Source organism: Piliocolobus tephrosceles, chromosome 4 (assembly GCF_002776525.5).
Source record: "Piliocolobus tephrosceles isolate RC106 chromosome 4, ASM277652v3, whole genome shotgun sequence".
Classification (NCBI taxonomy): Eukaryota; Metazoa; Chordata; class Mammalia; order Primates; family Cercopithecidae; genus Piliocolobus; species Piliocolobus tephrosceles.
Window position 1 is genome coordinate 142,172,456 of NC_045437.1, and position 16,867 is coordinate 142,189,322.

At 36.4% G+C, this 16,867-nt stretch overlaps 1 protein-coding gene across 4 annotated transcripts in view; it reads right to left on the minus strand.

The window, feature by feature from the left end:
- Positions 1-2,532: 2,532 nt before the first annotated feature.
- FBXO38 (F-box protein 38) overlaps positions 2,533-16,867 on the minus strand; it is a 59,129-nt gene continuing 44,794 nt past the window's right edge. For all 4 annotated transcript variants that reach the window (XM_023226953.2, XM_023226952.2, XM_023226951.2 and 1 more), the window contains 7 exons: positions 11,492-11,592; positions 11,279-11,381; positions 6,880-7,046; positions 5,592-5,737; positions 4,856-4,959; positions 4,147-4,260; positions 2,533-3,401 (listed from right to left, as the gene is read on the minus strand). In XM_023226953.2, the coding sequence (XP_023082721.1) occupies positions 3,223-3,401; positions 4,147-4,260; positions 4,856-4,959; positions 5,592-5,737; positions 6,880-7,046; positions 11,279-11,381; positions 11,492-11,592 (914 nt within the window). In that variant the 3' untranslated portion in view covers positions 2,533-3,222. The remainder of the gene's footprint in view (positions 3,402-4,146; positions 4,261-4,855; positions 4,960-5,591; positions 5,738-6,879; positions 7,047-11,278; positions 11,382-11,491; positions 11,593-16,867) is intronic.

The following is a 16,867-nucleotide window of genomic DNA, read 5'->3' on the forward strand; positions in this document are numbered from 1 at the left end:
CATCCCCCCGCAAACAAACAAAAAAACGAAACTTGGCTGGGCACGGTGGCTCACGCCTGTAATCCCATCACTTTGGAGGCCAAGTGGGTGGATCACCTGAGGTCAGGAGTTTGAGACCAGCCTGGCCAACATGATGAAAGCCCGTCTCTACTAAATACACAAAAATTAGCCTGGCATGGTGGCGGGTGCCTATAATCCCAGCTACTCGACAGGCTGAGGCAGGAGAATCGCTTGAACCGTGAGGCGGAGGTTGCAGTGAGCTGAGATTGTGCCACTGCACTCCAGCCTGGGCGACACCCAAACTTCTTTTCATAATAAATTATATTGGAAGCAACACTACTTCCACTGGCATCACACTGTCCAGTTTATTGGCAGCTCCTATTGGAAAGTAACCACTGCCCTATGGGGTGGGTGGTTATATTATTAGTTGTCACCATTTGACAGAAGAGAAAACTGAGGCTCAAGGGTAGGGGTTCCAACCATCTCCAGCTCTCCCATCAGTTGTTTGAGGAAGTAAAAAACTGAACTCAGGTCTTTAGATTCTACATATGAAGTCCCTGTAAGAATTGTGGTACTAGCTATTATTTAGGGAGACTGTTAGACCTATACACCTGGCAATGAGACACAATTCTCTCACAGCTATTAAGTCATATATCATCCATGTAGTATTTTAAAGCCTTTAAAAAGTGTGCCAGGCACAGAACTGCACCAACAGCTGGTGATATAATTAAATGAATGAATAGGATATCTCAGGTCTCTATGGCAGGTATGGCTAAACCATGGCCTGGGGGCCAAATCTGGTCTGTGAGCCTTCAGGATGGTGTTTTACTTTAGTAAATGGCTGGGGAAAGAGTTATAAGAGTAGTATTTTGTGACATGTGAAAATTATGTGAAATTGAAATTTGTGTCCATAAAGTTTCATTGTAATACAGCCATGCCCATTCGTTTATATCATCTATGACTTTCACAATAGTTGTGCAGTTGCCACAGAGAATGTGGCCCATTGAGCCTAAAATATTTACTATCTGGCCCTAGATAGAGTTTGCTGACCCTTGCTGTGGAGCGATCACTCTCCAGCCCTTCGTATTATGTATCTATTCACTGACTGACTATCGTAGTTGGCATCTTCCAGATAGATTTTTTTTTGGTTGTTCCAGTCTTAGCATCTTTTGAATTATTGTAACGCTGCCAGCTGTACTTCCACTGATCTAACAGTTTAGGTTAGGTTAGACAAAGACATGACTAAGCCAAAAATGACAAAGCAGTGGCCTCTTGTGGCTAATATAAGCATTATTTAGATAATTTGGTTAACAGGTTACAGTGAAAACCTAGATTGTCTTCGCTCAGGGTTGGGAATCCCAGATTATTTTGAAATATCTAGGATATTCTGTAATTTGTTTCCTGCCTCTTACCACAGTTGTAATCTGTATAGTGAAACATACTTGTCTAATTATAAGTTAGCTGAGTTAAAAATAATGTAATAAGGAGACAACAGAATGAAGTACCTAATTGAATCACTCTTCCTAATGTAATGAGAATTTTTAGAGCCTGGGGAAAAAAGAGAACTTTAAGGATAGACACTGATAAACGTGGAGTATTTTAGTGTTAGAAAAACTTGCTGGCATCCTTGTATTTCTATCATGAAAAACAGAGGCAGCCTAGCTGGAATGAGAAATTGGGATTATTGTCCTAGTTAGCCTAAAAACAGGTCCTAAACGTGGGTGAGCAATTTTTCCCCTTGGGTTTCAATTAAGACCTTCTAAATGAAGGGGCTGAACAATTCTCAAAGAAACTTTACACCTTAGACCATAATTTCACGTCTATTTAGAGAAAATTTATAAAAATTTTCCACAGGCCTTCAGTTTAAGTAATTTGCTGAGGTCACTTCGCTGGCAAGTGACAAAGCCATGACTCAAATATAGGTGTTTAAACTTTTGTTGACAACCCTTGCTTGACACTATACTACTATGTATATCATTGCCTTATCAGGGCAATTAATTCCTCACCTTGAAAGGGGAGAAAGACCACCTCCTGATGACCAGAATTTTGGAAAATTCTGCTGTTCCCAGTATTGTCTTAAAGAGCTCTGCCTGTAATCCTAGTACTTTGGGAGGCCGAGGCAGGCGGATCTCTTGAGGTCAGGAGTTCCAGACCAGCCTGGCCAACATGGTGAAACCCTGCCTTTACTAAAAATACCAAAAATTAGCTAGGCATAGTGGCGGGTGCCTATAATCCCAGCTACTCAGGAGGCTGAGAGAGGAGCATCACTTGAACCTGGGAGGCAGTTGCAGTGAGCCGAGATCATGCCATTGCACTCCAGCCTGGGTAACAAGAGTGAAACTCCATCTCAAAAAAAACCAAACCAAAACAAACGAACAAAAAAAGTTCTGTGAGTTGAACATCTTGTTTCAGAGCTCAGAAATTGGATTACACTGGAATCTTACTTAGATACAACTCTATATATACACTGCTTTTCTGAGCAGTATTTGCTACTCTTCTTTAAAAAGAGGGATTCAGGTCCAAGTCAAGAGAAAAGTTTTTAATAAACTTTTATTTTACATTTAAGATAAAGCATATACACAATTCAATGTGGAAATAAATTACTAGAAATATTTTGGAAACTTTTCCATTTCCCTCTCAAACTCACTTTTTTTAAAGCTCGTAAGTCTTTTTACTTGATTTTAAGAAACATGGCAACTATAATACTAAGAAAGAACTACAGCTTTGTACAGAAACATATATAGCCTTGTCTGACTATAAGGTTTAGTTGGTGTTTTAGCAACAACAAAAAAGCACACAAGACACAAACACTCTTCAACAGGTTTACTCAAACAGCTTCGCTCAAGAAGAAAAAGGCACAGATTTAAAGGGATGACAATAATCATTAAGAATGAAGTAAATGGAGACTCAGTCAAAAAATGATACTTTATGAATTAAGTCAAGAAAAACAAAACTCTTTCAAATTATCTGTCTTCATTAAAATGAATTTTTAAATTAAATTGTATAAACATATGATATAAAGTTGGTACTTTAGGAAGCGTCTTTGTATATTTTTTATGTACAAATCTTTGTATACAATTTCGATGTTCCTTATACATTCCCTATAGAGCAGACTGAGCCAGGACCTCCCAACCGTATGCCTCAAGTCCCTGTGGAACACTCTGGCAGCTGGATGGTCCTATTTGCTTTCTGACAAAATAGCTGGAAAGGAGGAGGGACCAATTAAATGTAGTCATCTTCAACTGGCTCTCCATTGACATCACAATAGTGGATAAAAATTGCCACTACTCGCTGAAATACACCCTTCTTCATCTGACGCATCTCTGAAATTTCCTCTCCTATTGTTTCCATACAGATGTCTGCAGACAGCTGTCCTTTCCTTCTAGGAGCATAGATAGTGCCTTTGAAATGAGAAATAAAAGGAGAGATACATATGATAATCAGAATCATTTGGAAAATCACTGATTAGCTGGTCCATAGGATATTCCCATATACTGCACTATAATGTAACTGATGTATGAATAGCTCAAGGAATGGGTCACCACCAGTTTGTTCTTATGTTTGATGCCTAAGACAGCATACATGCTTAAAGTCTCAAGGTAAAAATACTATACCAAAGGTCATCAAAGGTAAGTCAGACATGTGTACATGTAGTTCATAAAATCCATTTCCTTATAAAGTATTTTTTTAAAACTTTGGTTAACAATAAATACTCAAGTATGCTACCACTTAGAGAAACTACATTCAAAAATTTCTCCCCAAATTTCTACACCTAAATTGTAAGTTTCCACACAATAAGCAGCTCATAACTAGCAGGAGAATAATACAATTGGAACAATTTTGAAACAATATAGGTGAAGAATTATTCAATAAATAATAAGATTATAAATACTTAGGTAATACAAAGATCTTGTAGGAAAATCTGTCCAAAGGAATCCTTTCTACCAGCCTTTATATATCCCTAGTAAGTCCACTGAACATCTATTGTACAAATAAAGAACTGCTTTGAAGTGAGTAAATAAAAAACATTTATATGGGAAACCATTTAACACTGCACTACTCCTAATTCACAAAAAGATACTAAGTATGTAACACAGTAGGCTATACTTAAACTAGAGAATAGATGTCAAGTCAGGTCATAATTACTTTCTTCATCATCTTCAAAGTCGTATCGAGCAAAGCTGTTGGGCTCTGCTGCTCGTAATGACCTCAGCCAAGGGAAGTCAGAAATCATGGAATATGGAGCTCCATCCACTACACCTAAAAGAAGACAAATGTAATATTGCTAACTGGTGTGGAAGTGCTGATAGAGCCAAATTCTGCAGTATTTTGTAAGCAGAATGTAAAATATAAAATAAAGAGAGTGAGTCAGGTGTCATCAAATCATTTCCAGCCATCAAACTACAGTAATTTATAATTTTTATGTTTTATGTTTCACCACTGGTTCTGATTGTCCTAGAAATAGTAAAGACTCATACAGGCAAAGCAATATTCATCTGGCTCCCACTTCTTGCAGGTATTGAAATCATCCATGTTTTGAAGAACTGTAAGACTCCCATTCATATCTTCCCTAAGGCATGTCCGGTCATCTAGTTAATAGCTATTTAACTTTTCCTTTTTAAAAAAAGTGTAATTCTCTACATTTGGGTCACTGCTTGCTGTAAGCCCAAACCAGTTTGACTGATTGATGGATCATTCATTCATTCATGAATGAGAAAGGGCCATGTTTTGTTTCCCAGGCTGGTCTTGAACTCTTGGGCTCAAGTGATCGTCCCACCTTAGCCTCCTGAGTCGCTAGGATTACAGGGGCAAGCTACTGCACAAGCTATTTAACTTTCTAAATATTTGTAAATACCTTCTAAAGTATAGATTTCTCTCCCCCAGGGGTACTTGGGGTATTTCTTTAAGTCTTCTTCACTTCGAGTGGCTTCAGGGAAGAATTCATATTTAATGAGCTCTCTGGAGGCAACAGGAAAAATTAAGTAAAAATTACAAAACTGGAAATAATTAGTGTCGGGTAGGAAGGAACCATCAAAATTGTTTCAGACACAGATTCTACCAAACATCTTAAACAAAATATTAAATACCTAACAGAAGTAGGATACAATCAAGCTATAGAATCCAAGTGTAGTCAGGTCAAAATTACTTTCTTCACTATCTTCAAAATCATATCAGGGAAAGAAAGTCACTTTCTAAGCACATGTCATCTACACAAAAGGTGCTTAATGCAACATTAATGTAACAAATATATAAAAGTCAAATTTTCTGATGATACAAAATATCATAGTCTTAAGATCTTCTTCAAATTGATCTCTTTTTTCATGCCCCAAGTCTAAATAATGTTACAAGTACATGTATAATTTTTTCTTGTAATTTTTATCTGAGTTTTAAAGATCATAAATATATACATATGCTTTTTAGCTTTAAGTCCTTGTTTCCCTCAGTTTCTCACTTATGTTAACTTCAGGATAAGCTTGTCTGAAAAGCTTAGATGGAATCATTTAAAATAAAGAAAAATAGAGATTTGCTTCTGGGAGTCCCTGCTATGAGAAATGACTAAAAAGGCTTTTAGGGGCCGCAGAGTTACTTACTGATTGATGTTTGCTATAGTGTCCATCCAGCTGCGAATGCGCACCTTATTCCGGACATTGGGAGGGTTGCTGAATTCATGGATAATACAGATGTGATAGGGGTAGGGACCACTAAACAGCTTCTGCTCCAAAGTCAGCGTGTCCACCTGCGGAAGACATCATAAAGAGACGCCTTCAACAAAGAGAATGCCTTAGAAAGCTCTCTCCTAGAGCTTCAACAATCTTTCCACGGACCTTCCGTTTTGAAATCTCTGGCTGATTTGAAAATCAAATAGTCACATACAGACCTGAAAACAGTTTGTCATGCTGGGAATAATTTTGCAAACTCTTCTGTCTAGGGAACTTGGCAATTTATATCTCACTGTTATATTTAAATGCTTCGTAAACCAGAGAATCCTGATTGAGATAAATGATGTTAGTCAACTCAGAATCTACTTCTGGGTATGTCCTTTATTAAGTACTGACTGCATTAATGAACTGTGAATGTGTAGTAACATATACCCTATTGAAATGGGACTGCTGCCCAGTCTTTAAGAGAGAATGCATTGTCTTATCTTCTAGGAGGCTTTGATAACATTGCTTTTTTCTCATGGCATGCCCCTCTCCCATCTCTAGTTATGAAATCTCACTCTGCCATCTCAGTGGCATATGTGTTTATCTCCCTTTTGGGAAGGCAAACTCCTTGAGGGAAGGATCATGTGTTGTGTATTTTTTCGTACCTGGCATATTGTAAGTTTTGAGATGCTTGACAATATGATGAACTGACTCTTTTGAGGCCAGGCTTACACACTGATTATAAAGGGGCATTTAAAATTTCCTTTAAACCCTCTTTTGGCATTAAGCACAGAATCTTATATACAATATACTCTTAATAATGATAATGACACTAATAGTAGTTATATGATGGCTTACTATATACTAGCACCTGTTTTAGAGTTTCACATATATTAAACATCACAATAATCCTGGGTATATCATTATTATTCTAATATTACAGATGAAGAAACTAAGACATAGAAGTCAAATAATCTGCTACAGGTCAGACAGCCAGAAATTTAATCAGGCAGTCTGAACCAGAGACTGTGCTCTTAACCACAGGTAACTTTAAATAAGTATAAAAACCTGTTGAATAACAACTCCCTGAATCATATATAACTTGTAAAAACTAAAATATCATCACTGTAGGTTGGAAGTGAATGAATGCCAAATCCAGAAGGCTAAAGACTAAAAAAAAAAAAAAAAAAAAATCACAATATGTGTATCATTGGAAAGGAGCAAAGCTCATTACCTGCTGCATTGGGCGTAGGTATATGATGCGGTTTCTCTCGGGTGGCATTCTTAGTATCTGGTCTAGTACCTGATCCATGTTCAGTTTCTTACACTGTGCATAGTCAAATCGGTTTACAATTGGTGCATTTTCTACTTTTAAATGTTTTAGTACTCTGCACCTGGTAGCTACAAAATGAAAACAATGGTAAGCTCTATACATATCATCTTTGGAGAGATGGCCTAATTTTTGTTAGCACAAAATACTGCAGTAACAAACATCTTTAACATAGGTCAAATAATATCATAGAGTACAAATGGCAGTTAACAAAAAAATTTGAAAATGTGGTTCTGTTTAATTCAAAAGAAGGTAGAAGGGGCACATTAAAGCGTCTTTTTCTAAGATTTTTACTGTTAAGAAAACCAAGCCCTAGAAAATGACTTGCTCAAACAGAAACTGTTTAGGAAATATTTATTTAAAAAATGAATAACTATTATACATTTTTATAGTCAATAATCAGACCTGAAATAATTCACCTATATTACCTTACATTCACTCTCAGGAATGAGCAGAGTGGGATTTTAACTCCTGTCACAAATGTAAAAGCAGAACCTTGAAAAAAAAGACCCAGAAACACATTTGGGTATTTTGGTCTAAAGCTATTCAGTCCAATATAGTAGCCATGTGGTTAGTGGTTACCATCCTACGGAACAGTGTACACACAGAACATTAAAGTTCTATTGAAATGCTGGTCTAAAACATGATTAGTTTTTCTGTTTGACATACAAAACATGAAGTCAGAAAAAAGTAATTTTGATATAATAAACACATTTAACTGAACTAGTATACAAACTTCAGAAAAATATTTCCTTCTCTTTTTTTTAATCTCAAATTTCAACCTGGTCCAATTTTCATTGCAGACTGCAACCAGGTCCAACTTGAGAGAGAAGATCAAATGGAAAAGATTATAAAACCACAGGCTGATTTGCCTGATCTTTTTAACATTTCACAGACATCGTCTGTAACATCCTTGACCCAAATGTCATCATCGTCTTGCGCAATCTAGTGTAACTAACTTGACATTTAAACACTAAGCGAGACTCTTGCCTCTCACATTCATTTTCTCCTTCTGTGACATGGTGGAAAGGAGGGGAATTGGTGTTGAGGACAGCAAAAGAGGAAAGGAAAGCGCTAGATGACAGTAAGGATCCAATGGTTGCTAGCTATAAAATCAGACATGGCTAAGGTCAGTTATAATCTCATTTAATCATCTCCTCCGTCATTAACTTAGCCACTATCTACAGACTAAGCTAAGATCCTCTCCCCATGATAAGCTGAGCCAAACAATTTGGTTTAAAGGGGAGAAGGTTGGGCCTGAGGCCGTGTGATCCATCATGAGGTTAGAGAATGTACAGGAAGAATCATCAAAGTAAAAAGAAGAAAACCAGTCAGATTCTTGGAGAGCTCAGAGTAGAGAAAGGAATGGAATGAGGTGCCAACTGGCGGAGTCTGAAAATTGAGTTTTACATTCTCAGAGCTCAAAGGGTGTAGGGACTGACAGAATGAAAGTTCTTCCAGTGCTACTGAAGGGCTAGGGTGAGTACCCCTACTGTTACGAACTCAGCTTTTGAAGAGCCTGTGTTCTCTATTGTAGAAGGAAACTCCAATAGGAGACAGTGATTTAAGATGTTTTAGGACCAAAGACCTCATTGGCTGGGATAGAGAAAAGTACTACTTCTTCAGAGTAAACAATAGAGTCTGGGGTCCCCAAGGTCTGAACTTTTGTAGAATTCAGAGTAGTGCTTGAATCTCAGTTTCATCTCTCCTTTCTTGGATTCTCCTTAGTTTATGACAAAATATTTGGTAAATACCTTTTAACGGGATTTCGTTGTTTACTACTAATATGGTAGGAGACGTAAAACAAAACAAAATAAACCTCTTAATATTTTTTGCAATACAGCTTGACTAACCTTTATCTGAAATACTTGGGACCAGAAGTGTTTTAGATTTCAAACTTTTCTTCAAATTTTGGAGTATTTGCATTATATACTTACCCTAATAAAAAATATCTGAAATCTGAAATGCGCTCCAATGAACATTTCCTTTTAGCATCATGTCAGTGCTCAAAAAGTTTTGAATTTTAAAGCACTTGGGCCTTTTGATTTTTAGATTAGAGATACTCAATGTGTAATAACATCACTAGGCATTACTAGAGGTCAGATCCTGTACACACACTGTGTGTGTGGGTGTGTGCATATATTATGTATATGTACATATACAGGCATTTCTCATTTTATTGCACTTTATTGTGCTTCACAGAAGGTCTGTGACAACCATGAATTAAGCGTCCACTAATGCCATTTTTTTAGTAAGCATGTGCTCACTTTGAGTCTTTGTGTTACATTTTTAATAATGCTTGCAGTACTTCAAACTTTTTCATTATTATTTTATCCATTATGGCGATCTGTGATCAATGATCTCTGATGTTACTATTTTAATTGTGGGGTGCCACAAACTGCACCAATGTAAGTGAACTTAATAAATGTTGTGTATGTCTTGACTGCTCCCCCAACAGGCTGTTCCTCTGTCTCTCTCCCTTTCCCTCAGGTCTCCCTACTCCCTGAGATATAATGATGTTGAAATTAGGCCAATTAATAACTCTACAATGGCCTCTAAGTGTTCCAATAAAAGGAAGAGTCACAAATCTCACTTTAAAATAAAAAGATAGCAATGATTAAGCTTGATGAGGAAGTCACGCTGAAAGCTGAGACAGGTCAAAAGCCAGGTCTCTTGTGCCAGTTAACCAAGTTGTGAACGCCAAGGAAAAGTTCTCGAAAGAAATTAAAAGTGCTATTCCAGTGAACCCACAAATGATAAGAAAGCAAAAGAGCCATATTGCTGATATGGAGAAAGTCTAAGTGGTCTAGACAGATCAAACCAGCCACAACATTCCCTAAGCCAAAGCCTAACCCAGGGCAAGGCCCTCAACATTTGGGCAAGACTCTCCACCAGCAAAAAGATTATGACTTGCTAAAGGTTCAGGTGATTGTTAGCATCTTTGAATAATAAAGTGTTTTTATTTTATTTTGTTTTTTTCTGAGATAGAGTCTTGCTCTATTGTCCAGGCTGGAGTGCAGAGGCATGATCTTGGCTCACTGCAACCTCTGCCTCCTATGTTCGCTTGCCTCTGCCTCCCAAGCAGCTGGGATTACAGGCATGAGCCACCACGCCTGGCTTATTTTTGTACTTTTAGTAGAGACGGAGTTTCGCCATGTTGGCCAGGCCAGTCTCAAACTCCTAGTCTCAGGTGATCCGCCTGCCACAGCCTCCCAAAGTGCTGTGATTACAGGAGTGAGCCTCCGTGCCTGGCCAATGAAGTGTTTTTAAATAAAGGTACACAAATTTTTTAAAAAAATACAATGCTACCTCACATTTAATCGACTATAGTGTAAACGTAACTTTTATATGCGCTGGAAAATAAAAAAAATTCATATGATTCGCTTTATTGCGATATTCCTTTTATTATGGTGGTCTAGAACCAAACCTGCAGTGTCTCTGAGGTATGCCTGTATACATATACATACAGAAACGTATCAATCACTGCATTTAACTTTCACAAATGCTTTATGAGTTAAGCATAATTACGCAGTTTACACATTGAAAAAAATGAAGACAGAAAATTATATAACTTGCCCAAGGCAAGGAAATAAGTCAGATCTTCATAATTTTACATGGATGGATATCTAAAATATAATTTTGAATAAAAAAGGTAAAATTAATAGATCAATTATAGGATATACTATGTAACTAAAATTTTAAGAAATCACAAAAATTAATACCCTATGTTTGAGACAGACACATATATAAAGAAAGATATAAAAGGTACACTGGAAAGATATATGTTCACGAGTATAGATGGTGGGAGCAGATGAGATTAACAATGAGGGACACGAGACTAAAAAGAAAAGGGGGCTTGGATAAATGATAATGTGCCATGAAGTAAAGATACAATTAATCATCTCAATCAAATACAGAGCAGTTATACACTTGAGGCCCAGTCGGCGCTTCCCTCAAAAACCATGTCCAAGTCACCCAGCTGGTAAATGACCAAGCCAGCAATCAAGCTGAGGTCTATCTGACTCCAAAGTCTATGCAGGCTGTTATTTACTCTGCCAGATCAGGCAGTAATTATCCTTTGGAGACAGGCTATTTTAAAAGATGAACCAAGTTTTTCTACATGATGCTCAGAAATACTACGGAGTAATACTTTGAGAACTAGAACAAAGGTGGAACTAAAGATAACCCAACACAATATTTCCTTCAAGAAAATAAGACAGTAATGTTATTATAGTATTCATGAGTTCCTAATTCTTTTAACTCATTCATGATGCTCGTGTATGATACGGGCCCAAATACATACCATGGATGAACATCATCTTGGGACAGTCTTTAAGCACTAGATCTGTGATTCCACAATTGGTCATAGTGACTCCAACGAGATTCTTGGATTTTAATACAAGAACCTACAAGGAGAAAAATTAGAAACTATATAAAGATACAAACTTTAGTTTGTGTGCATTACTTAGGAACTGGGCTAGACTGTGATAAAGGTAAGTGAGGGTTTTTTCTCTACCTGCACATGGTCATCCTCGATCACAGGATCACTTGTACTGGTGGATTTATCTGCTGTCCGCTTCCGTTTCATGGCGTGACGTGGCTTTGTTTTGGCTACTTCTAAAAAAGGTAAAAAAAAAAAAGAAAAACCGAAACTTTAGCCTTGCTTTCTTTCCCTCAAGCACATTCAATCACATATGTATGAACACCATCAAGGCAATTCTCAAATCTACAATTTGGTTCCCAATGGAATACAGTTATATTGGTATTTCCAATGGATTGTTTCAAAACAGGATCACCCTCCATTACTTCAAACATATCTACATCAAATATAAAAACCCTTCTCATACCTAGGTCATCCTAATAATCTAATAAACATTCCTACTTCCAGTCTCTCTGACTCATCCCATCCTAAATACTATTGGTGAATTGAACTCCTATCTTTCCTACTAAAAAACTTTTAAATTATTGACTGAAGCTTAGTGAATGTTTCAATGCTTGACATTTGGAGCTATGCTTCAGCTCTGCGCATTCTCCACACCATACCCTAGTCATCTCCCACTGCTAATGTCTCCGAAGTCATCAATTGCTCTAGCTTCTTCTGCCCAGAACACCTTTTCTGACCTTACTTTTTGAAATACGACCCATTTGGGAAAGGTCCAACTCAAACACTTAGTTCTAACAAAGCACCCTTGATCCCCAAACATTACATACTGCCCTAATAGTTCCTTTTATACTTGTTTTGTTGGTCTATTTACGTAAAAGCTCGTTAAATGCAACAACACTCTCTTAATTCATCTTTGTTTCAATGTCAGTCACTAGCAATGAGACAAAATGAACGTTTATTGAATGAACTGGCACTCAACATTTACAGAATGAATGAATGAATGAATGCATCACAGGTAAAACAGAATAACATTTACTCAGCACTTACTGTGTGTCAGGCACTGTTCTAAGGGTTTTACTTGTATTAACTCACTTAATCCTTACAATAGCTCTGAGATGGATTTATTGTTCTTCCTGTTTTACATATTAGGAAACTGAAGAACAGGAAGGTAGAAAAACTTGCCACAGTGCTAAATGGGAACCAGGAGTCAAACCCAGGAAATCTAGCACCAGTTACTAAGCTAGAAAACCTGCAATCTTTCATCTGTCAAACCCTGGTTAATAAGGCCCTTATTTACTAGTACTGTTCTGAAGCAATACACTTCGAAATAAGCAAATATTGTCCTTATTTAATTTAAAAACGAGTGCTAAATTCATAGCTAAAACTTAAGCACATATATATTCCAAGAAAATACATTAGTCATCGTTCTCGTTTTTGATACTTAATCATACTGTAGCAGAGCATATATATATATAGAATTAAATACAACTGACTTTCATGAATTAAATCACCACCATACTGTTTTTTTAGATAGTATTGCTAATTATAAACATTCCACTTGATAATTCTGTAATATCAGTAATTCTGTAATCTCAAACATGAAAGATCACAAAAAACAACAAAGAAATGAGAACGAATACTGCAAATTCCCAAAGGCTTGGGCTTAGATGGGAACCTTAGAGATTTAGTCTGATTTTTTTACACAACAAAATCCTTTCTACACCACTGAAGTCTGTGAAATTCTACTGTGTAAAACAATTCAAAGCAGCTGCTTTGGCTGAAGGCCAAAAAGGAGCCCAAGAGCTCTACCCATCAAACTTCCTCCAAGGACTTGAAACTAAGCAGAACTCTGGAGTTCCAACAAAACATGAAGACTACTAACCACACAACACAATGTAGGCCTTCTCCCATAGTATCCTGAAGGAACTTCATCCAAAATCAAATCATCTTCATTGACAAGGAACCTTCTAACGGCAGCACACTTCACCTGATAGCCAAAATTCACAATCCTTTTAAAACCTCTAATAAGTCCTGGCTCCCTCTCCCAGTAGCACAAAAATGAAAATGAACAAACAAAAAGCAAGCCTGTTTCCACTACTACATGACAGTGTTCTAGTAAGAATCTTCTCTCAGTAAATCTCCTTTTATGATCTGATTTTCAAGTATCTCACCTTCCTGGATTGCTCTCTCCCTTCCCCCTTAATTTAACAGAGTATGGGGTTCAAAATTAGGTAAAGTTTCCTGCTCTCCAGGGTACCCAAACTAGTAGTTTACATTTTCTAAGAAAAGTTATAAAATGAAGTCACACTTTATACATATATGAGCTTGAAAAACAAACATTTCTGACACGTAAGGAAAAAAGTTTGTATGTTTGTTGTTATTCTCTTATGCCCCCCTCCTTAGAGAAAATTAATTTTGTTTAGGAACATTTTTTTAGTAATTCACAACATCCACTAGCATCAACAACACCTCATATGATGGTGTCTATACTTATTATGTTCACAGTTACTATCTAAGCCCCATACCATGTGTAAGACATGGTGCTAAAGGATAGAAATATACTGGTGAAAAAGCAGGGACTGTCCTTGTCCTCATGGAGCTCACAATCTACTAGAAAGGAAGACAGTAAAACAAGAAATCACAACAGAGTGTGGTTCACATCAATGTTGAAGATGCTACAGAAACAGAGAAAGGCAGATCAATCCAGTCTTGGGGTGTCAGGGAAAGTGTTTAATATTTATAGCAACTATTTTAATCTTAAATGTTATTCTTTGACAATCCAATTATTTATTTCTCTAATATTTACTTTACAAATTGTTATACAGTGAGGATTAAAAGAAACTTACAGGTATTTACTCCCAAAATATAAATTCACAAAACAATTATATTAGCTTCTAAAATGGCTTTAACACTCCACAGGGTCATAAATTAAAAACCAAATATCTCAAATGTTACTTTTTTTGAACTGATTTTTAAAAATCTTTAAATTCAAGTTTCTTCCTTTATTAGTTTGGATTTTTCTCTTTAAAAAACATGCCAGATTAAAAATAATTTGGGCCGGGCGTGGTGGCTCATGCCTGTAATCCCAGCACTTTAGGAGGCTGAGGCAGGTGGATCACCTGAGGTCAGGAGTTGGAGACCAGCCTGGCCAAAATGGGGAACCCCCGTCTCTACTAAAAACACAAAAATTAGCTAGGCATGGTGGTAGGTGCCTGTAATCCCAGCTACTCGGGAGGCTGAGGTAGGAGAATCACTTGAACCCGGGAGGTAGAGGCTGCAGTGAGCTGAGATGGCGCCACTGCACTCCAGCCTGGGCGAACACGGCGAGACTTCATCTCAAAAATAATAATAATAATAATCTCAATAATAATAATAATAATAATTTGTAAGCCACCCAAATAACTTCTTGTTCTTTCCAAAAGGGACTTTAATAATATTAAAATTAGTACTTTGATATCTACCCCAAAAAACTACTATTCAAAGTAAATAAACATTTTTATAAACCTAAAATATATTAGCAAATAATTTACCTACTATAACCATGTTACAGACATTAGAAGTCTTCTCAAATTGAAAAAAAATCACATAATAAATGCAATAAGAAGCACTACATAAATATTTTCTTTATTTTAAATCCAGAGAATGATTTAACTTAAAAAAAGTTCTAGACATGAAAAAAGTCAGAATAAAATAGTTAAGGGATAAGCAGAATGCAAGGCAAAAAATAATCTCAAAACTTCAATGGTTAATATGAAGGCTCTGTATTAAAAACAAAACAACAAAAAAAGAAAAAACTTTTATCAAGACACATAAGTAAAACGGCAAACATAACAGTCCCTAAACAGGAAGACTCAGTGCTGTTAAAATGACAATTATGTCTCAGTTATCAATTGAATGAAATTCCAAACAAAAAGCAAGATTAGTTTTTGGAACTTGATAAAAATATTACAAAGCACATCTATAAAAATAAATGGTAAATGCATGGCTAGTCAAGGAAATTCTGAAGAAGAATAATGAAAGAAGACAGAACACTGGAACAGAATAGAATGGCCAGAGATTAACCTAAGTATGTCTAAGAATTTAGTAGATGAGAAAAGAGCATTTCAAAATAATAGCACAAGAACGGACATCCATAACCAGTACTGAAACAAGTTGGTGATAGGTTGGAATAAAAAATTAATATTAGTTCCCACAGATTGAAATAAAATTCCAACTGAACTAAGGAACTAAACTGAAATCAATGAACAAAGGAATAAGAAGATGGGCACATTTATCTGAACCAAGTGTAGGAAACGCCTTTCACAGCATAAAAATGAACTCGTAAAGGAAAACACGCAGATCTGACTTTGCAAATATGAAAATCCACACAACAAAAGGTGTCATAGGAGGCAGATACTGTTTAATGGGCACAGAGTTTCAGTTTGGGATGATGAAAAAGTTCAGATGGTTGGTGGTGACAGCTGCATAACAAGGTGAATGTATTTAGTGCCGCTGAATTATACACTGTACACTGAATGGTAAAGTTATATCTTACCACCAATTTTTAAAAAAAGATATTATCAAACATTTACAATTGAAGCTGGGAAAAGTATTTTCACCATATGGCAGAACCACTGTTTGCAAAGCATAAAAAAGTCTTCAAATAAAACTCATATATTTCAATGAGTTTATGCAACTATGGTAACTAGCACACAATTAATTAAGGTCTCAAATGTATCTCATGAAAGCTTACTTTTGTTGTTTAGCTCTGTATGATTCAATTAGTTCTATTTAGAATATACAAAAAGCACTGACTGCCTATGTTCTGGGACTGATTTTAATATTTTAAAATTGAGGGCTACTTGAAGAAAATTAAAATACATTATTATTCACTGTCAGGTAGTAATGATATAATAAAGGCAGGAAAGAGTACTTAAAAATAAGATCAGAAATAGAAACAGACTTATGATTAATAAATGTGCTTACACCCATTCCACCCAATTCCTTGGCTATACATTATAACATTAATGAAATTAAATACATATTATTTGTTTTGTATATGTTCACCAAAATAATTCTCAGCCAAACCATTTACTTACCTGCTTATCTCCTGGCAAACCTTACTTGAATTGAAGCAAAACTAGATTTCCGAAAAAATTACTAAGTACTGCAGAGACAGAGAGAGGGCTAGACCCAGGAAGCTGCACTGAGATGTATTGCCCCAGCCCCAGCAACGTCAAGTCCTTGCCTTTTGGCTAAGGTTTAAAACTTCCCTAAGTTAAGACTTCTCTAAGTGTGTGATGGTAGCAGAGTTCATCTACTGGGGCTTAGGTGTCAGTCAGTGTTATATTTAGGGTAAATACACACAGTGCCACTTTCCTTAAAAGCTGAACTATTTGAGTTTTCCAGGTTGGACATTGCATAAACTGTTTTACACCCCCACCCACCAAACCATTGCAGAAAATTAGTTCAAAATCTGTAAGACCCACAAAACCCCAAAACAGAATTTAATTTGCCAAACTGGCTTTT